Source organism: Bidens hawaiensis, unplaced genomic scaffold (assembly GCF_021521415.1).
Source record: "Bidens hawaiensis isolate Kalapana, Puna unplaced genomic scaffold, B.hawaiensis_p1.1 tig00005851_1, whole genome shotgun sequence".
Taxonomy (NCBI): Eukaryota; Viridiplantae; Streptophyta; class Magnoliopsida; order Asterales; family Asteraceae; genus Bidens; species Bidens hawaiensis.
In genome coordinates this window covers 426,516-448,823 of record NW_027491385.1, presented here as the reverse complement: position 1 = coordinate 448,823, position 22,308 = coordinate 426,516, and the positions used below count along the sequence as shown (strand labels likewise).

The window sequence follows — 22,308 nt, the reverse complement described above, 5'->3', positions numbered from 1 at the left end:
TATAGGGTAATCATTAATTCTTCCTTTTTTTGTTTTTTTTTTTAATTTTTATAAACATTTTCACGAGTAATATATAACAAATCATGAATATATCACTTCTCCAAAGGAACCTAGAGACAAAACAGTATGTTTGGAAATCTTTTCTAACATATTTTTATCATAAAAGATTCGACCCAACACATGGAAAATGGGTTGACGTGGATTTCATGAAAATTATTTTGTGATAATTAACATCACTTTTCTCCCTCTACAAATATTCAATCACCAATATTATATATATATATATATATTCTCTATACACATTAAGCTATCTTGCAATATAGAGTTATAAAGATGAAGGACAATTCATCAAAGAAGCTAGAGAAAAGCTACTTTGATGTTTTGGGATTGTGTTGTTCGTCAGAGGTGTCGTTGATTGAGAAGATCTTACGACCAATTGAAGGTGTTCATGATGTTTCTGTCATTGTTCCGTCTAGAACGGTCATTGTCGTTCATGATCCTGTCTTTGTTTCGCCTCTTCAAATTGGTAAAGTAACTTTGTTATCTATCTTTTTCAAATTTCTAGTGTTACGTTACTTGTCCACATTAGTATACCTTTGAGTTATCATTTTATGTTGTTTTTTAATAATAAAGGGTGTCTAAATCTAGGGTTGTAAAATGATTATTGTGATTTTCATGTTTGAATGACTTGCTTTATGATGCAATGATTATATAGAGTAATTAAATATTTATGTTTAAATAAATAGTTTTACATTAACAAAAAACTAAAAAAAATAAAAATAATTTTTTTAAAAAAAAGTTCATATCAGTTTTATTTTTATACCTTTATTTTACTCATATTTAATAGTTCATTTACACCAACTAAACATTATATTATACTCTTCATGCTTATAAATTTTGTAGAATAATTTTGTGATGATTAATTAGTCATGCTCTAAGTTTCTTATAATTAATCATATAAATTACGCTATTTCTTTTGGTTAGAAGAAACTTTGAAAGTATGGTCATCAACTAACTTATGATTTGATTATTTAAAATATATTGTTCTTGCAAGAATATACCTTTTGAGGTATGTATGTGTTTCACAGCAATATTAAAATTGTTCATCACACCTTTTAATAGCACAACTCATATTGTTATATTTTATATTTTTCTGTTTAAAACTAATATACTCAGGATGAATGTCGTTCCAGAAAAAAAGTACTTTTACCCGGTAACGTGTAATATACCGTATAATGTGTAGTGTTATATATGCTTATGCAACATATAAAAGTAGAATGATATATTTTAATGTTCACCCGAATATTTTGAATTTGAGACTCAGAGACAACAAAGAAATACCATTAATGGTTACACAATTGACGTGCAAACAATGCATTGGTAGTTGGCACAAGAAATAGGCACGTCATTTTTAAATACAAGTTAAAACATTTATTTCTTGTGATATTTGTGTATAAGAATTTTCTTTTACTTTTGATCTTTATTTTTTAAGGACAAAAGAGATATCATACCAACAAGCCCAAAATTGTCTCCAGCAAGGAGTTGTATATTATTTAAATAATATCTGGATATAACATAATTAGCATAATTAACTTCATACCTATTATTTCCAATTAGATTTCAGTTATATATGTATTCCATATTTGGTAACGACATAGCTTTAAAAAAAAATATATATTTTTACAGGTTATATTATATGGCCTGATAATTATCCATTTCTCGAAAGTAACTGCGATTTTTTATTTTTAACTTTTTAAATTTTTTCAGTTAAGGCGTTAAACCAAGCTCGATTAGAAGCGAATGTGCGAGTGAAAGGAGATACAAACCACAGAAACAAATGGCCAAGCCCATTTGCATTGGCTTGTGGTGCATTGCTTTTGTTATCGTTTTTGAGTTATGTTTTTTCACCCTTCAAATGGCTGGCACTCGGAGCTGTTGCTGTTGGCATTTATCCAATCTTTTTGAAATCTTATGCCTCGTTGTGCAATTTTAGGCTCGATGTAAACACCCTAATGCTTATTGCAGGTAAACTTTAAATTTTGAACTATTATTGTTATTAATCGTTTCAGATTGACAGATTAAACTAATAAGTCTAAACAAGGCCTGCATATTTATTCGTGTATAAAACATAAGCTCTAACCCTTGTACGCTTAAAGTCTCCTAGATGGAAATTTAACCTCTTAACATTATTAGGTGAGACGACATAAGTCGACATTAAACTTGAATAAATAGTTTCTTTAATTTCCCTAAAGAAAACAAATAAACGATTTACGTACGATATTTTCTAACATTAATAAATAAGTTTTTTAATCATTTAGAATGTTACAACAAAAGATTAAAACAAGAGGCAGAAGGTAAAGAACAAAATAAGGTTCTTCAAGTCACAATAAGTCCAGATTACCATTGCATTCTCGGGTTTAAAATATAAGGAAAATAAATAATAAGATTGAATAAGGGAAGAAAGGAAAATAAATTATATATTTGAAAGACATTCTAGAGTTAAAATAAAATAAAAAATAAAGTGTTAACTACATTCTTGAGTTCAATAGGAAGGAAAAAATAGGAAAAAATTATAACTTTACAATTATGCTCTCATTCTTGAGTTAGATAGGAAGAAAAAGATGGTAAATTAGTAATATATAAACTTTTCCTTTACAATCAGGCCATATTTGACTGGAAAGTTTTGAAGGAAAAAAAACCTAACTTTTCTTTTCATTCTCTTTCTTTTTTCTTAAAAAAAAAAAAAAAAAAAACACACACACACATACACACTCAAGAATGAAACAAGAAAAATTTTCTTATCTTTTCTTTTTCAAACCCTTAAATAAAAAACTCAAAATGCAATGTACAAGTCAGAAGGGTGTTGTGGTCCAGTTTAATAGGTTTTTCTAAAACACTTTAGACTCACATACTAACTATGATTTTGGAAAAGCATAAAACAAACCGGCCTGGTTAAGTTGGTCGATTTTTACCAGTGAGACAGTTTTACAGTTCGATGTTATCTGTTTGAACCGATTCTTTTATTTTTATAATTTCATTGTTTTGTATTATAAAGCCATATGCAATCATGCATGCATTACTTTTAACATTGCTTGTTAGCCATACCAACCTTTTATTTCCTCTTTTGAAGGCCTTCTCACTATAAAGAAAAAGGAAATGTTTATGGCTTAAAAGGGTTATCCTAAATAATCTCTTTTACTTTTACAAAAAGTGCAAAAAAGTTATCCTAATTTTTTTTAAATAAAATAACTCTTGCTACTTTTATAAAAATACGTTTCAAGTCTCTTATAACTTGTTTTGTTTTTTTGAACAGTGAACTTATTTTAATCCTTATAACTTGTTTTTATAGTTCGTTTTTGAAGTCAGACACATACATTTTAAAATCTAAAGGACTTCGGTTTTTTCATCCAAGTACATAGGATTATTTTTAATTTTTAATTTTTTAATAATAACACTTAGAAAAATATTATTATTATTATGGGAAAAGATAAAAGATGAAAGATAAGGAAAAATGAAAAGGAAATTAAAGGTGGAAAGACTAGTGGTGTCCACTCTTAATATTAAAACATGATGTGATGCTATTTTTATTTTAGTTTGACAAATTATTTGTTGTACCATCTTTATTATCTTTACTGTCACGTGAAGATGAAGGATATAAAATCATGTCTCACACAATATCATCATGAACTCATTATGATTAAAATTAATTGTTAAGATGTCTACTACCCAAAATGGCAAAATTTAATCTTAATCTCACTTAAAAACCGACTTGAAATATAAAATATTCAGTTTACTAAATACTAACGATTATAACAACGTATATTAATTTCGATACCAGTAATTGAGCAGGCATCACCAAATACCATAACGCACAATTTTTATTAATAGTCTTACCCGATGTTTGCAAACCATATTTGCAGTTGCCGGATCGATTTTTCTAAAAGATTACCGGGAAGCAGGAACAATAGTGTTCTTATTCACCACAGCAGAATGGCTTGAATCGCGAGCATCACACAAGGTTCACTAGTTTAAAAAAAAATGTTTTTGAATATACAAACCACTTCAAGAGTACTAATCTTATATTAACTTATAGGCCACTGCTGTAATGTCATCATTGATGAATATGGCCCCTCAGAAAGCAATATTGGCTAGCAATGGCGAAGAAGTCAACGCTAGTGAAGTCATGGTCAACACAAAGCTTGCGGTCAAGGCAGGCGATGTTATCCCGATTGATGGAATCGTTGTGCAAGGGACGTGTGAAGTTGACGAGAAAGCGCTAACCGGAGAGTCATTTCCGGTATCGAAACAAGTAGACTCTATTGTTTGGGCTGGCACAATAAACTTAAATGGTATGCGTTGACTTTTGTGGCCAAACATTCAAACATTCAACTTTTCAAGATAAAAAATGGTATCCCATTTTACTAATTTTCAAAAAATGATTGATGCCCACATCAAAGTTTGGAACATAAATCATATTTCTGAATTCTTTTTTAATTATTTTATAAGACAGTTGTTGTGGTTATTGATTTAAAAATGGTTGTTTTGACTTTAAAAAGTCAAAGTTTGCTAACCCTTGATTTGATCTTGTTATATTTGTTCAGGTTATATTAGCATTAATACTACTGTTGTAGCTGAAGATTGTGTAGTGGGAAGAATGGCAAAGCTTGTTGAACAAGCTCAAAATAATAAATGTAAAACTCAAAGATATATAGATGAATGTGCCAAATATTATACCCCAGGTAAAACCTTCTAATCCATGGCTAATACCTATTAAAAGAGGTCTTTGGATACATCTTTATAAGTCTGGCGTGGGCCGGTTTGCGTGTCCGGAACAACACGTTTTGAAAAAATAAATACTTTAATAATGCACATCCAATTCATAATTCTTCTACCCCAATATATAAATCAGTCATTCTTGCTAGGAGTGTGCATGGAATACCGAAACCAAAATAACCGACCCCTGACTGAAATAACCAAACCCAACCCAACCCAAAACGACGGTTTGGTTTTATGTGCTTTTTTAAAACCAAACTTCTGGTTCGATTTTGGATTTGCATATAACTTAAACCGAACCCAACCCAACCCAAAACAACAGTTTAGCTTTATGTTTTTTTTTTCTAAACCAAAATTTTTGGTTCGGTTTTGGCTTTGCATGTACCGAAAACCCAACCCAACCCAAAAAGACGGTTTAGTTTTATGCTTTTTTAAAAACAAAATTTTCAGTTCGTGTTAGACTTTGCATGCAAAAACTGAATGTTATACATTACAAATATTATTGAATGTTAAGGTAAATTTAGCGAAATTAACAAATGGTGCGAAAAAAATTTATGCTGAAATGTGTAATAATCAACTAACCATTAATTAAAAAAAGAAATTTTGGGCCCAAAGTTTCATGCCCAAAATTCATTATTTTGCGCCAATTTTGTTCGACCTAAAAGGTTACAAGTCCAAATGGCAAAATCGAAAGCAAACAAATTCCATTGTGAACTGAAAAAACCGAAACCGAATAGTTCTCAAAAAACCGACCCAACAAAAGTTTTGTTTATGTGAATTTGCAGCTGTAGTTGTGGTAGCAGCCTGTTTGGCTATAATACCGGCTGCTATGAAGCTTCACAATTTAGACAAATGGTATCACCTAGCTTTGGTAGTTTTAGTAAGTTCATGCCCATGCGCACTCATTCTGTCAACACCGGTTGCTACATTTTGTGCATTATCAAAAGCAGCAACTACCGGGCTTCTGATCAAAGGCGCAGAGTATCTAGAAACGCTTTCAAACGTTAAAATATTCGCTTTTGATAAAACCGGGACCATCACTAGAGGAGAGTTTTCAGTCTCAAACTTCCGTTCACTCAGAGACGATATCAGTCAAGAAAAATTGCTATACTGGTATTTTTTGTTCATATGCTTAACCTTTTGGTTATTTTAATGTTTTCTTATAAGTTTTTTGTTGGGAATATGAAGGGTGTCAAGTGTAGAGAGTATGTCTGGTCATCCTATGGCTGCAGCACTTATAGAATATGCACAGTCTATGTCTGTTGAAGCGCAATCACAATATGTTGAAGGGTTTGAAAACTTTCCTGGTGAAGGAATTTGCGGTAAAATTGAAGGGAAAAAAATTTATGTTGGCAACCAAAAGATTGCTGTTAGAGCAGGCTGTATTTCAACAGGTAAAGACTCAAGACTGTCATTTGTGTTTTTTAGTGTGGTTTTATGTAGGATTAATTGCATTAAGCCTTCACAAAGTTTGTCAACTTTCTGTTTTAGATAACCATTTATAAAAAGCTTTCAACTTTCATAAATTTCAGCAAAAGCCCATTTTCATGTGTTTCAACTATCCATTTTATTTGCATACATTTGTAAGTTATTAACCTGTATTTGTTTTGTAGATGTAGTTTTGCATAATGCAAGTGAACACATTGAAGGAAAGTCAACCGGATACATATTTTTAGATTCTTCACTAGTTGGAATCTTTAACCTCTCGGATGCATGTCGAACGGGTGCAAAAGAAGCGGTCAAAGGGCTCAAATCCATGGGCATTAAAACAGCTATGCTTACAGGAGACTGTCAAGCTGCAGCCAGTCATGCCCAAAAAGAGGTCAAACTCAAAAGTCAACCATAAATCTTCAAGCCATTTTTTTTTGCTTATTTTAAGTTTTTATCATTTTTATTTATAATTTTGCAGTTAGAGGGTGCATTAGACATGATGCATGCAGAACTTTTACCCGAAGATAAAGCCCGAATCATTAAAGATTTTCAAAAACTATCTCCAACCGCAATGGTTGGAGACGGAATCAATGACGCACCCGCTTTAGCCACTGCAGATATCGGGATCTCAATGGGGGTATCGGGATCTGCACTCGCAACTGAAACCGGGCACGTGATTTTAATGTCGAATGATATACGAAAAATACCAATTGCAGTGAGACTCGCTAGGAAAACACGAAGAAAAATATTTGAAAATATTTTTCTGGCTATTATCACCAAGGCTGCTATTATTGCATTGGCAATTGCGGGTCATCCGTTAGTTTGGGCTGCGGTTTTAGCAGACGTTGGGACGTGTTTGGTGGTGATTCTTAACAGCATGTTGTTGTTAAGAACTACAACCGTCACGAAAACCAAACGTTTGGGCTCTTCACATGGTCATAAACATCGCCATTCGTCTCATAAGCATGGAAAATGTTCGTCTAAGCACGAGGATACGAGTTGTGAAAAGAAGAAAGGGTGTTGTGGGCATACTGATAAGGTACATGAGGTTAAGCATATACTACAAGAAACCGAACATAAACACTGTTGTTGCGAGCATGATGCTAAGGCACATGAGGTTAAACACAGAGAACAAGAAACCGAACATAAACATGGTTGTTGTGGTCATGATGATCATGATCATGAACATGAACATGAACATGAACATGAACATGAACATGAACATGAACATGAAGTGAAGCATTGTGGACATGATGATGAACATGTGCATGTGGTAAATGTCAAGCATGAGATACAAGGATATGAAAACCATGGCTGCTGTGGTCATGCTAGTGATGAACTAGACCAAGATTTAGATATTGAATCGCAGACTAGACGCACTCGTAGTTGTGAGAATGTAGTTAAGAAAACCGACTGCTGTCATGATGAAACGTCGGTCCACAAGAAAAGCCACTCGAGTCACGAAACACACATTAGATTTCAAATCAATTAGCAATATGATTATATGAACTTGTATCTTAATTACAACATTAGCAAGCACCTAATGTGCATCTTTTAATCCTTAATCATCATGTATGGATATCCTTAACCCTAGAAAGTAACTAATTCATAATTTTTTGTCAAATAGAACTTCTAAAACTTGACTAAAGTCTATTAAAATTTAAATAAACAAACCCTAGGAGTTAAGAATTGTGTATTTATTGTCAAACGTGTCCAACACCAAATCATATTGAAGGCTCCTAGTATGTTGGAGAATTTTAATATAATAATTAGTTTATTATTATAAGATAAGTTTATCTTATTTTATTTAATCCTATTTGTTTTGAATTCAAATTCTATATTTGAGTTAGTATAGGATTGGAACCGTGAGGTTATATATACCCTAGGTTCAATGTATCGTTATTATTAAGTTTTTCTCGTTAGTCATTTTCTTAATAAAATTTTGTATTCTTGATTCAATTGCTCAAAGTTTAACCTTTATACCTTGGTACCTATGACTTGTTTCCTAGTGCATATGTGGAGTGAAGGAGTGGGCCGTTGGCTTTGCTTTTCTGGTGGGCCTTATTGGGCTAAAGAAAAAACCTTTTTCTTAAAACGGAATGGAAACCGAACTGGTCATAAACCAAAACCGAACCGTTTCAAAATCTGGGTTGAAACTGAATCTAACTATAGGTTTGACATCCATATCAGATCCTCTTTATTGAAATCAGTTTGGAATCGTTTTATAGCCGAATTGATCTAGAGATGGAAGTGAAACCGATTGTCATCCCTAAATTAATCATTTTCCGCTTCAAAACTAGTTTCAAACTCATTGCGGTTTTGACTTTGTTGATCGGGACCGAAATTAGGTCAAACTTTAGATGATTAATGTAACTTTTAAATCTTTAATTCTCAATTCCAAACCCAAGCAATAATTAAACACACGTGAATTTGGATGACGCTCACATGTATTAAGAAAATGCAACTCAAAAACTTTAATACAATCTCTTTTATAAAACCGTAAGTTGGTAACATCTATTTATAATGCTAACATGATTTGACTAACAAGATATCAACCATAAAATATACTCGTTTAGGGCCTCCCAACACCCCGTAGCTCACATGTTACGCTGCTTGTTCGGGTCAGACAACAAGTGAGCCAACACATTCCATAGTTCACGGTTGGTTCTTAAATGTAATTAATTTGTTTCTTAAAAAAAGCATTCACTTAAAACTCCATATATAAAAGATAGCAACTAATAAATTAAAGGGACCGAAAATAAAGGGTTGTTCTAGGGGCAACCCACACCCCCTATACATTCCGTATAAAGCTTATACGGGGGGTTATATGGGGGCCTATACGCCCCGTATAGCCCTACACAGGGCATACAGGGAGCGTCCCTAGTAGGACCTAAAGTAAATAGCATAAGAATAAAGTAGGTAACTACACCCATTAAAAGAGAAAATGAATTATCGACCATATGACCTTTCAAAGCCACAAGAGTCTTCCAAAACCTTCGAGCTTTCTTTTCATGACAAATCTTAGTATCTTATGTGGTTGTAATGAGTTGAAGGGGATGCAAAGATCTTAACAGGTTATTTTTCATTAGATATTAATAAGAGTAATATGTGGTTTTCGTCATTCTGGTTTGTCCAAATCTGCGGTTTTAGTCAAGTAGTTTCAAATCTGCGGTTTTCGTCCATATGGTTTCATTTCACTTGTAATTACCCTGCTAACCCTGTTAAGTCTGGTTGTTAAACATGTCAGCATGCCCCTCACGTGTGGGGCAGTTTTGTCATTTTTTCTCCTCAAATAAACCCCAACCCTAATTCGCAAGCCCCTTCACGTGAGGGGCAGAGATGTATTTGGGAATGAAAAAGGACAAAATTGCCCCGCACGCGAGAGACATGCTGAAACGATCAGACTTAACGAAGTTAGCAGGGTCGGGTTTAATTGCAAGTGAAATAAAACCATATGGACGAAAATCGTTGATTTGAAACTATGGACTAAACCACAGATATGGACAAACCACAAGGACAAAAACCACATTTCACTCTATTAATAATTATAGATTTATAGGTGCAAGTATTGAAAGAACAAATAATGCACGCATTGGTTCAAAAATCGTTGATATTTGGTTCAAACCGTTTCAAAATTCGCAGCGAGACAGTTTTTTGTATCGCGCGCTGTGATTTATGATAACATATTTTCTTATCAAAACATTCACAACGGAGGGTCTCAAATGGTCCTTTCTCTTGTGCTGTGGATCATTTTTATCTGTTGTATATATAGTGTGATTTGTGATTCCATTTTACATTATAATACTTGTTATCTTAATAAAAAATAATAATTGAAGGTAGCTAGTCTATCTTGCAAATGTAGATTAATATCGTGTTCAAATAATCTACTAAGTTAGTTATTCCAGTTTTGCTTGACTTTCTCTATGTTAATAGTATATATTCGTTTTTTTTATTATCTAAGGGCTTGTAGCCTAGCTAGCAGTATTAAGGTATGTGAAAAATATGTTATTCTTCAAGTGATCGGGGTTCTAGTCCTACGATGGGTAAAAATCTAGATTTAAAAATAGGTTATAGGGTTTGTGAGTTAACCGATCTAGAAAAAATCAGTCCTATGAGTTTCTTTCACATATAATCCTTATAAACCTTATGTTACCATTATCGAGAAACTCTTAACTAAATCAATTAAAGTTGACATCCTTAGACATATGTGTAGTAGAGGATGGTGGGGGCGCCACACCATGCCAAATTAGCGAGTAACGACGCCAACACCATTGCACAGGCGCCAAATAGGAGCGCCAATCACTAGGGGTGAGCAAGATAAGGGTCAGACCCTTGAAACCCTTTTATCCGACTCGTAAAACCCTTAATTAGACCCGAATATATAATATGGGTCGGGTAAATGGTATTTAAATTTCACCTTAAAGGGTAAAAGGGTTTCAAGGGTCCGACCCTTTCTCAAACCCTTGACCCGTTTTAGTAGTTTCTAAATAGATATACATCAGATTCGCGATTAATCTGAAATGTAGGAGAGGATTGTATTTTATATATATGATTCATCATAAATTTCTTAACTACTAAAAAAAATAAAAATAAATTGCCATAGTACTGATTGGAAACATATATATATATAAATTACTAAATTGTTCTCTATATATAATTTGTGAATGTGACAATTATTATAACACGTTAAAACTATTATACATGGTCTTAGTATTTAATTCATAACTGAGTCATTAAAGCAGATTGAGTGATAGACTGATAGGCTATCAATGTATTATCTTTATAAGAACCATTTAAGATATATATTCTTTCTTTCTTTATTTTGTTGCTTCAACGATATGATGCTCACAGCTGTTAGATAATAGATAACAAGTCAGAAAAATGTCAACCATTCCACATGCCCAAATGGCCACCTTCTTCCTGTTGACCAAACAATATTCAATGATTTTGCATCTTTATAAGCATATTTTTATAATAGTCAAAACTATATATATGCGTTCTCTTGCCCTTTAGAACTTGAGATTTGGACATTCATGCATGGGCTAGCTTCTAACTGTTGGGATATATATGAAGATTTGGAGGCATCAAGTAGATTCGTTTGGTCACACGTAGGAATATTAATATTATCTTTTGAAGATATAACACGACCATTGGTGCACATCAGGCCTAACACATGCTAAATGTTGGATGGTTTTTCTCTGTAACCTTCATGTTTATCCAAATATTCATGACTGTCACACCAACTCGAACCGGATAAACTCTTAAACTAGTGTAAGAGTTCAAACAATAGTGGTACTATCGAAGATGAAAGCACGAGAGTTCGAGATAGAACTGATGTTTTGGTGCTTAAAATAACGATGTTTGTTTGTTTATTTATTTCTATAGTGGGATTTGTCGCTCATCCATCATTGTTACTCAGTAAATAGTCGTCGGTGATACTCGTTTTGCTAAGAAACGGATATAAATCATATAATCAATTGATTTATTTTTTTATTTTCATTTTCCTATGTATTTCTTACGCATCTGCTAAATTAAAGTTTGCAACTCTTTTTTTTTGTTAGAAATTGCGACGCTATTCCAACACATGTGCTTCTTGTCGCTATCTTGTTTGATTATATTACAAACGGTGGGTTTCTCTTTTTCATAAGAATGTTGTTGAAAAGGTGTAGGAAATAACGTTCGTTGAAAACACGTAGGAATAACGAACACGTAGGAATTTTTCGTACGATAAGTGCCCCTTATCTAGTAGTGCAACCTGTGAAAACTGAAAACACACAATTAAAATAGAGTATAATCATTTAACTTATATTAAGTGTATAACTTATATCATTCAACACTAATTATACCCAAAAGACCCTATTAATATGAACAAAGTCTTTGCCATCGCAGATTCATCTGGATAATCAGGGGGCTTTGCTTCTATTATTATGAACAAAGTCTTTCCTCTAGGGGCCAGATTTGAATCCAACTAGTGTATGCCATTAAAAAAAGGAGAACACACTCTTCTAGGATCAAACTTGGGTAAGAAAAGGCTAGTAAGTATTATAACCCTTTTGAGAGAAATATTGCTACCACTTAAGCTAATACCGCTCAAAAACAAATGTGAACAAAGTTACACTAGTATCTTGACTTTTAACACACACAAGATCCTTATCATGTCATCTAACTTCAAGACTCACACAATGAATGCTGAAACACACCGAAAATACTTTAGACGACTTATAGATTTTTCACCACTTTTGTGGTCACCTTCAGCAACTAAACAAACTCTAAAGTGTGAAAATATTGCTTGTCGTCGCGCTATTATATAAAATCTAATGGATTTCTAGTGGTAGCAGAGTTACTTTGCATATTATCTACAAAATCAATTAAATTTATCAAATTTGTTCAGTTTTGGTTAGTTTTAAAAATAAAATGCAGCACAACTTAATTCATTTGATTGATCCCTACAATAAAAGGTCATGGACTTTTATATATGCCACTAATAAATAATAGTGTTGAAAAGAATATATTCCTAAATCATATTTCATCTCATCTCATCATCATCATCATCATCATCATCATCATCATCATCGTACTCAGTATATCCCACCAATAGCAATGCTATGGTAGGGTCTGAGGAGGGTAAGATGTAGACAGCCTTATCTCTATCCCATAGGGATAGAGAGGCTGCTTCCGGTGAGACCCCCGGCTCGATAGTAGTTTTGAATCAAGCCTTGGACATAAGACACATAACACTCAATCATCGGGACACCGGCTGATTGGTGCATGTGCCCTTGTCTTTCGGCTATCAACGCCACCACATGATGCCTGATTAACCTTCCGTCACTTTTAACGTTATTTTCACGTGATTAGTAAAATAACGTCAAAATTAGTGCAATTTTACTTTTGCCCACCCAAGGGTTCACACATATATACATTATATGTGCGCACCGCAAGCAGGGCGTTTCATCTTCCCATTTAGTTTACTATATATATGTAGCAAGACTCTAGGTTAACTTCACACAAATACATTAGCAACATATAAGGAGTTATGGAAGAATGTAGATCATGGAGGAGAGTTCAACTGAGCCAAGGATGAATTGCCGGCAGCGATCGAGCTAGTAATGGCGTGCATGCATGAATAGCATTGTCGGCAATCTTTTCTTGGCTATGCTGAAGTCTCTTCTATTCAGACAATGCCTTGTTGTTCAAGCTACTTGCATTATTTCTTGTTTTAACTCTTAACATATACTCCCTCTGTCCCATAAAAATGTTCATATTTCTATTTTATTTGTTTTATTACAAATGCTTACTTTCAAAATTTATTAGTCAATATCCAAGTTACCCTTAAACACACACAACTAGCATTAATAAACAATATTGATGGACCCAATTTACAAGGGTATTATCGTTATTTGGCAAGCAAAAAAAGTAATCATTCAATCTACCTTGAATTTTGTGTTTTTCAAATCATGACACTTAAAGAGGGACGGAGGAAGTATTATACAGGGTCTTTCCACAATTCCACTATTGACCAGTATTATTCTTATTCTTAGTGTACTTCAGGTTCTCTTTCTCTTAGTCGTAAATTAGGCACTATATGTTTTGTGACCGATTGCGACCTGTTTTCCTTCACAAATTTTTTTGGTCGAAAATTTGTTGAGCAACCATGTTTTCAAACTGAAATCATTTTGCGACGGAAACACCCGTTTCTATATATCCATTTTGAGTTTTGACTAATTTGCAATAGTTCTTACATGTCACGTTTTTTTTTCTTACGAACTGTAGAGGTTACACCATAAATGGGTGGACCAAGAGTCATGTCACGAACACGATGAACCTACAAACAAGTAACCCACAAGTATAACTACAACAATAGTACACAATTGTTGGCTCGGATCAAGTGTTATGTGCAAGGTGTAATGTCCGGGACACCAATATAAGTCACCATTTGTTCAAATACGATGACAGGATCCATCACTCTTGGACGGGCTCACAACATAACGAACTTAGATAGTGACTGGTCCGTAAGGGGACTACAAGGTACCAAACTCAATCTAATAGGTATAAATACCCGATGCATGTCAACCATTATGAGGCGATCGTTGACATCATCTTCACCACTCTCATTCGCAAAAAGCCTCTTGTGAACCCTACTAATTGTCATGCGAAAAGGTAGTCTGAGAAGAAACTCACTCTCACTCTCTTTGGCGAGCCCAGTCGGTGTTTTCTTTTGCAAGAATTAGACCGATCGATGTTAGCAGTCTTCTCCATATAAGCCAATTTGATTCAGCATCAAGACCGGTGCTAATCCTCGAAGCTTCACGAATATTCTATCATTTGTGAATGAATGTAGAAAAATTGCACTAATTAAATGTTTTTGAAAAATATGAAAATTGGGATAAATTTGTAAATTCTGGGTTTCGGTGTCAAATATTCACATTAGTAACACTTGAGGGACTTAAGTTGCAACTTTAACAAACATAGTTTCTTAAGGCTTAAAATATTTTTTTTCACTACAAAAAACGTATTTCACCAACAATAGATCACTCATAAACCATGGAAAACAAATCGTGGTAATACCTTTATTGACGTATACCGATGGAATTTACCTAAGCACATCAACGGCGATTCAAAGGTTGTTAACATGACGGTATCACTGACTATATTCTCTCACTATTCACCAATAGATTACCGAAAAAATTACTTCTTATGTAGTTAAATTATTTTTTTAAATACGAGCATTGCTGTCTTTCTATAAATGTAAATAACACGCACTTGTAATAGTGTTATTCGACGCGGGTATGACATGATAAGTATTACAAACGTTTAAAGAGAGACCTAAATATTATAAAAGATTGAAACGTAATTTGTAGCCTTAAATCAATGGCAAACAAACAAGTTTGGATGGATAAGTCGATCATGAAAGACAGCCAATATTGATTTTTTTCTTCTATACATCATCAATACAACTTTTCACAACAAATAACAACAGCCTTTTTGCACTACTCGTGGCCTAATTTTAATAATTATTTTTTTAGAAGAAATGAAATCTATGCTCATTGATTCAGCTCTACAGGCTTCATCTTTTACAAAATCTCCATTGGTGACAACTGCAGTTTCTTGTGGTAATTAAGGGCTCTTCAATATAATTTTAAAATATAGCTTCATACGTGATACATAACCATGCTATATTCATTTCTCGCTTTAAATGCATTTGGTTTCATCTGTGTCGAGTCTAACGGATCATGAATAGTAACATTATGACCTGCAATTATTTAACGGCTTAGTTTTTGCTATTCAAGAATTGAAGGGCTAGCGATACAACTAACTTTTTTCCCGTCAGCCATCTATTTCGATGTAAACACTATTCTCATTTAAGAAATTTTGGATAATTGGATATCAATCATACCCAGTGGATCCCGCCAATAACAAGCTATAAGTAGGGTCTGGAGAGGGTGGGATGTAGGCACACCGTACCTCTATCCAATAAAATAGAGAGGTGACTTCCAGAGAGGTAGAAGTTACAAGGGTTGATGTGTCGAAAACCATAAACTCGAAATTGAATATTCTGCAAGTTCTTAATTACTGAACCGTTACAGCAAACATGTTACAAAAATTCAACATAATTGTAACAATTTTCGTCATCTGTTTTAATCTATTGTGTTTTAGATTTGGAATAGAGTCCATTATCTATTTGGTGATATGAATAATCATGACAATCTTTGTGTTGTCTACTAATTTTACTTTTTATAAAACAATCTTGAAATGAAAAGCAAACTTTTTAGTTAAGAAAATATGATATATCCATGTGGGCTAATCTTTGTTTTGTTATTGTTGCAGATAATCTAGACCTGTGACTTCTAAACCATTGTGACCCATGTTACGTGATCGACCGTTAAAAGATGATATACCTTAATGCAGTTCATGTGGCAGTAATCGCTTTATTGGGCTTTTGAAATTCAAGTATTGTAGTTGATTTTCTTTTCTTCATGGTTATTTGTGGTGTGGAAATTTTGACCCATCTTGTAATTTTGGCTGTGCAATTAGCTGAAAGGTGAGCGAGTTGAAAATCATCCCAAAGTAGATTTTCAATGCATACAATCTCTACTAGAAATGTTATCAGTTTCTATTGGTGTTTGACAATTTTGTTGACAAATTTAAGTTTTTTGTTTGAAATCTTTTATGTAAAATTATGCAGGCATGTAATGATCTTCTGCTACTTTTTTAGATTTGGGAACAGGAACCCATTTGTGTTATCGAAATTGTTTTACAGCAACCCATTTGTGTTCTAAAAAGAGGAGTTGAATTCTAGCTTATTGTGTGACATTTTTTTTTTGTTAATATGAGAATTAAATGACATACATTAACTTTATTTTTGGTTTAAGAAAACACCTAAACAAATTTCAATTGATGCTTGATTCATGAAATCATTTGATCACCTTTAAAGTCCAGTATGTCTTTTACCAACTTCCCAACATTATTATTTAAAAGTAACTTGAACCATAAACAGCAATTACATAGCCTATTAACCTTAGTTATTTGATGAAGCACTCTTTAACATATTTTGTTTGTTTTTAAACTGGTTTAAAACTATGATCAAGTTTTTATTTATTTTTTTTTAAACTATTCTAGATATTTTAATATTATCATGTATTTACACATTCTGGCTCTTTTTAAACAAATAATAATGCTCTCTGTAGAATACAAAGAAAAAAAATATTATGTTATTATGACATTAAAATGCCCATCCACCGGACGGGTATAAAACTAGTTTGTTTTTGTTTCCAAGCATATAATTAATCTTTTTCGTTGGAAAGTAATAGATAGAATATATTAGTTAGAGTTAATTACAATTAGATGGAATATATTAATGTTGTTCACTTACAATTATTAATTTATTATATTAACTTGTCAATTTGTCATATGAATAAATTAAAGTTTGAATTTGCGTCATTCGGATGAAACCAAAAAAACCCTGTAAAATCAACAAGTTTACTCATTTTTAACCTCACTTGCTTCATCTCATTTTTAATATGTGAGCGTTAAAGCTTTTAACATTTTAACCCATCTTGTCTTTAACGCTCTTAACCCATGAAGGGAGTGTGTAACATTTGTCAAACTTTAAAGGCCTGGACGTTAAGGTATACCCCAAAGCCTTATAATTTATCAACACCTTACATGCCTTTTTTAAACCTAGGAGCGAAAGTGGGTCAGTATTTTGTCGATCCAGTCGTGAAGTATCCTTGCGTGAAAATATTCTTTGGTGTTTGTCGGTACAGATTACGTCGGTCTATGGTGATGCATTAGTAGTAGCGGCTGTTCATTCGTCAGTGAAGTCTTTACCCACATCCTATCTCTCACAAACCTTCACCAACGACGCCTATCTTCACCTACGGATAAAATTCGTGCCATCCGAAGTGAAAATTCACCCTATTTTGTATGGTATGTACGCAAAGTCATGTGATTGTGTTTGAAAACTAGATTAAAAATATATAATAGTAACGTACGTATGCAGTATGTATGCTTGTGTCGACTTACTTGCAGCAGAAAAGATCAAACCTACAGTTGTCATGAAGAATTTTCTTTTAAACAAAAAGGTAAAACGATAAATTGTGCGGAAATCAAGCTGACAAAGTAATAAGTGATTATTAAAGAATACGTATATAATCAAATGATGATCTACGAAACTTCATTTACGTACATTCATGTATATATACATATATATCATATGTGGACTGAGTTTTCAACTTAGTAATTATAAATACATAGTTATATTAATATTAATATTAATTAATAATATTTATTGCATAGCTTGTTCCAAGGAAGCAGGAACGTACATGAACCAAATCTAAAATACACGTGAAGATGATCAAGTTTGGGATGATAATAATAAACAAAATTATCAAGTTTGGGATGATAATAATAAACAAAATACACGTGGTCGTGGGTTGAAGAGGTAGGTCCCAGCAGAGCCCAGTTGGACCCGCAAGACTCACCTTGAAGAGGAACGTCTGCGCAGAAACCAACTGGATCCGCAGGACCAACCATGCTCAGAGACGTGACGTCCTTACGCAAGCTAGTCCCGCAGTACCAGCAGGAAATGCCTCCCAATGGTGAAGGACTCCGCCTGTCCCCGCAGCCTCGGATACAAGCCATCAGGGAAGGCCACCCGCGCAGCAAGGCTACACGCACAAGGCACTTAGCTCTCAATCACTCAGTGTCACCTGAAGGAATGAGCGAAGCCGGGAACAATCCCGCACAAGGGCGGGAGGGGGAATACTCCCGCCAAAATAAGCCAGTCCGTACGATACGGGAAGATCTTCTGTACTGTACCTGACGAGGTATGGGAAAAAGATCTGACTAAAGATACGACAGCTTATTGACAACAGTATGGCGAGCAGCATGCTCCTGTACTGTATGTCACTATTAGCCGCTGCCTACTCACCAACTACTGCCATACCACGTGCGTAGCCGGCAGTTGGTGGAAAGGGAATAGTACACAGCAGGCCTGGTCACTATCAGCCGCTGCCTACCCACCAACTACCAGCACGGCACGTGCGTAGGCCACTGTTGGTGGAACAGGAACACTGTTGCAGCCGGCCACACCTCCTTGAAAACCTACCTTCGGCTATAAATACCACAAATGGTATGACCATCTGATATCATCATATTATACCTGATATCTGCTCTAGCAATCTCTTAATATACTTTTATATTTAAAGAGCAATCTAGTCTGATTCTCACGCCGGAGGGTGGTCACAAGGAGGAACCCCCCCACCCTTCTCAGTGACAAGCTCACTGTGTCTGTTTTGCAGGTTATCAGAAGAACCATCTTCTCAGGGTCTAACCCCTCGTGGGAAACATCTATCTAACCCCCAGGTTACCAGTAATCTGCCCGGGGTCCGGTTAGTGTTTCTTCATTGGCGCCATCCGTGCATAAAGCTAGAACTTTATTTTTCTCCAGTTTTTTCAAACTTCAAAGATGGTTAAAGAAATTCCGGTAACCACAACCCCAGCTACTGGGGGGAATACCGGCAACACAGTATTTACAAACACTACCCCGGTTACCCAAGCCGGGGCAAGTGAAGTAAATTTTACGAACACTACCCCAGTTACCCAAGCTGGGGCAAGTGCAGTAAATAATCGCTCACTGGGATTCACCGATACCCAGTTTGAGAAACGAAGACTCCCCTGCCAAACTCTCGATGAAGTTAAGGCATGGGCGGAGGCACGACAAAAGGAATTCCAGGCTGAGTTGGACGAACGCTTGCGTTCCGTACAACAGGCCGACGAATTCGAATACTTGGAGGATGACTCGGAGGAATCCGACTCCGACGCGAACCCTCGCCACAGGGCAAAAGGGAAGCGTAAGGAAACGGACTCCCAACCGAGAAGGCATTTAGGACAAGCCTTCGAACCAAAAAGCACAGGAGGAAGTCCACGTGACTTCTCCAAAGCATTCAGACCAAACGTTGCAAATGCGGGAACGTCAAAATTTGCAAGGGACATTGCGGAAGCAATCGCCCCAAAAAGTGCCAAACAAATGTCAAGCATAGGCACATATGATGGTATCTCTGACCCCGATGATCATTTGAACAGATTCATAGCGGGGGCAACCGTCAGTAGTTGGACGGAACCTACGTGGTGTTACATGTTCCAAATGACGCTTGTGGGGGCTGCGAGAGCATGGTTCGATCGTCTACCGATCAACCACATTTACGACTGGGCTGACTTCCAACAGAAGTTTAGCCAACACTTCAGCCAGCAAAGAAAGTATACCGAGGAGCAATGGACAATCCTCAAGTGCATTCGAGAAAAAGATGAATCTTTGCTGGACTTCATCACTCGCTTCAACTCGAAGAAGCTAAGTCTGGGTAATATCAGCGAAGATCTTGTTCGCGCTGCCTTTATCCAGGGCGCGAACGACCCAGAGCTCATCCGCACCTTAACGGGTAAAGATGGCATGCCATCCACATGGGATGCCATCATGACAGCAGCTAAACGCTTTGCGGAAACGGAAAAGCAACTGGGTAGAGATCTCCCACAGAGCACAAACCTCTACACCCAGAAAACAAGAGAAGACAACGTCCTTACCGCCCGATTAAACAAAAAGCGAAAGCTAGGCATCTGGCAGTCGAGGGTAAACTTTGACACCTCATCCGGCTTGCAACATCGGTTGGGCGGAAGGGATAATGTACATACAAACAAGAACTCCAGATGGACGCCGCTCACCAAAAGCGTCACCGAGATATTCGCCACCGAGGAGCTCCCATGGCCAAAGCCTCAAATAATCCGGCATCGCCACAATGCTGATCGGAGCAAATACTGTGACTTTCACAGGACAAAAGGCCACAACACCGAAGAATGCATAGACGTAAAGGACATGGTCGAAGCATTCGTCAGAGATGGGACGCTCGCGCACCTCGTGGTGCAACGAACGCTAAGCAGGCTGATGCGTGTAGAACCCCAGCTGGGGAAAACACGAATAAAAGTCCAGCTTCAATATGGAGACTACATGCTGCGTAAAGAACGAGATCCCGAACCAGGTGCGTATCGGCTCGATGGCACTCCCATCCCAACAACATGGAAGGGAGCTCATTTACACAGTTTGCATGTAAATCAATTCCAAATTTGTAAAGAAAAGGCCAAGAGCCACTTCTAATGGAAACGATTCTCCTTAAAACATTGACGCTGATGATTTTACATTTTTATGAACTATCAACACGGATATGCCGGTTTTCACCGCATAAATACGTGGAAAGTCGTTGCGTGGGGAAGCCGGCAAAACCCGCATAAACCCAAAAAACGACAAACCTTCACGCAGGTCAGTCGAAGGGGAAAAGTTCAGTCCTCCCATTAAATGAAAGTGCCGGTCTATCCGCATGAATCATGAAAAAGGGAACTGAACACTAACCTATTGACAACCGCGCGTCGAACGGTTAATTTATTCAACACGGATATGTCGGTTTTCACCGCATAAATACGTGGAAAGTCGTTGCGTGGGGAAGGTGGCAAAACCCGCATAAACCCAAAAAACGACAAACCTTCACGCAGGCCAGTCAAAGGGGAAAAGTTCAGTCCCATTAAATGAAAGTGCCGGTCTATCCGCATGAATCATGAAAAAGGGAACTGAACACTAACCTATTGACAAACGCGCGTCGAACGTTTCAAAACAAAATTCCTAAAAAAGGATGAGGAAAACCTACACGCAGGTCAGATATGGGTAAAGTTTACCTATCCTACTACGTGCAAGTGACGGTCCTACCCGCACAATCACGGAAGAGGAAGCAAAACTTCACACCTATCAACCACGTTCAAAGGTTAACTTATCCTCAAAAGATAAGGAAAACCTACACGCAGGTCAGATGGTAAAGTTTAGCCATCCTACTACGTGCAAGTGACGGTCCTACCCGCACAATCACGGAAGAGGAAGCAAAACTTCACACCTATCTACCACGTTCAAAGGTTAACTTATCCTCAAAAGATAAGGAAAACCTACACGCAGGTCAGATGGTAAAGTTTAGCCATCCTACTACGTGCAAGTGACGGTCCTACCCGCACAATCACGGAAGAGGAAGCAAAACTTCACACCTATCTACCACGTTCAAAGGTTAACTTATTCTAAAACACTTGGAAAATTGCTAATTTAAACTAAAGTATGCAAGTCATACAACGTTTACAAAGCAAGGAACCCAACGAAAGTAGCGGTCTTACCCGCAAAAAGATTTATATTTCACAATGGTTGATTACAAGAATGGCCGGGTAACTACCCGCCTACAAGAAAATAAATCTATACAACCTAAATCTATCCTAGCAGCGGGAAGGGATCTTCAGGATCAGGCTTCAGGGCCACTTCCACTTGGACCAGCCCCATCAGTAGAGCGTGGCAGTTCAAGGAAAGCTTTGAGGATAGCTAGCCCATCATCAGCAGCAGCAACTTCGTTTACCTTCTCCACCACCGGATGCGGGAAGGCGGCGTATTGATTTACTGCTTGGTCATATATAGCTTCAGTATCCACATTGTACAAAGGGAAGTTGGAAGGTGGGACGCCTTTCTCAACGAACCCTAGACCAAGCAGGAAGCCGGCCCGTTCCCCATCCTCGTGAGAAGCGTTGAGG

General features: G+C 36.0%; 1 protein-coding gene across 1 annotated transcript; it reads left to right on the top strand.

The window, feature by feature from the left end:
- Positions 1-313: 313 nt before the first annotated feature.
- LOC143630901 (putative inactive cadmium/zinc-transporting ATPase HMA3) lies at positions 314-7,696 on the top strand. Its single transcript, XM_077099791.1, has 9 exons — positions 314-526; positions 1,768-2,025; positions 3,921-4,018; positions 4,094-4,349; positions 4,602-4,739; positions 5,559-5,886; positions 5,962-6,167; positions 6,387-6,595; positions 6,683-7,696. The coding sequence occupies exons 1-9, from the start codon at positions 334-336 to the stop codon at positions 7,694-7,696; spliced, it is 2,700 nt and encodes an 899-aa protein (XP_076955906.1). The 5' UTR covers positions 314-333.
- Positions 7,697-22,308: the final 14,612 nt, after the last annotated feature.

Bases quoted from the DNA above. Each gene is read 5' to 3' on its own strand.
- LOC143630901 (XM_077099791.1), top strand. From the start codon at position 334: ATGAAGGACAATTCATCAAAGAAGCTAGAGAAAAGCTACTTTGATGTT. The intron at 4,350-4,601 runs GTATGCGTTGAC...ATATTTGTTCAG, and splicing joins TGGCACAATAAACTTAAATG to GTTATATTAGCATTAATACT. The intron at 5,887-5,961 runs GTATTTTTTGTT...GGGAATATGAAG, and splicing joins CAAGAAAAATTGCTATACTG to GGTGTCAAGTGTAGAGAGTA.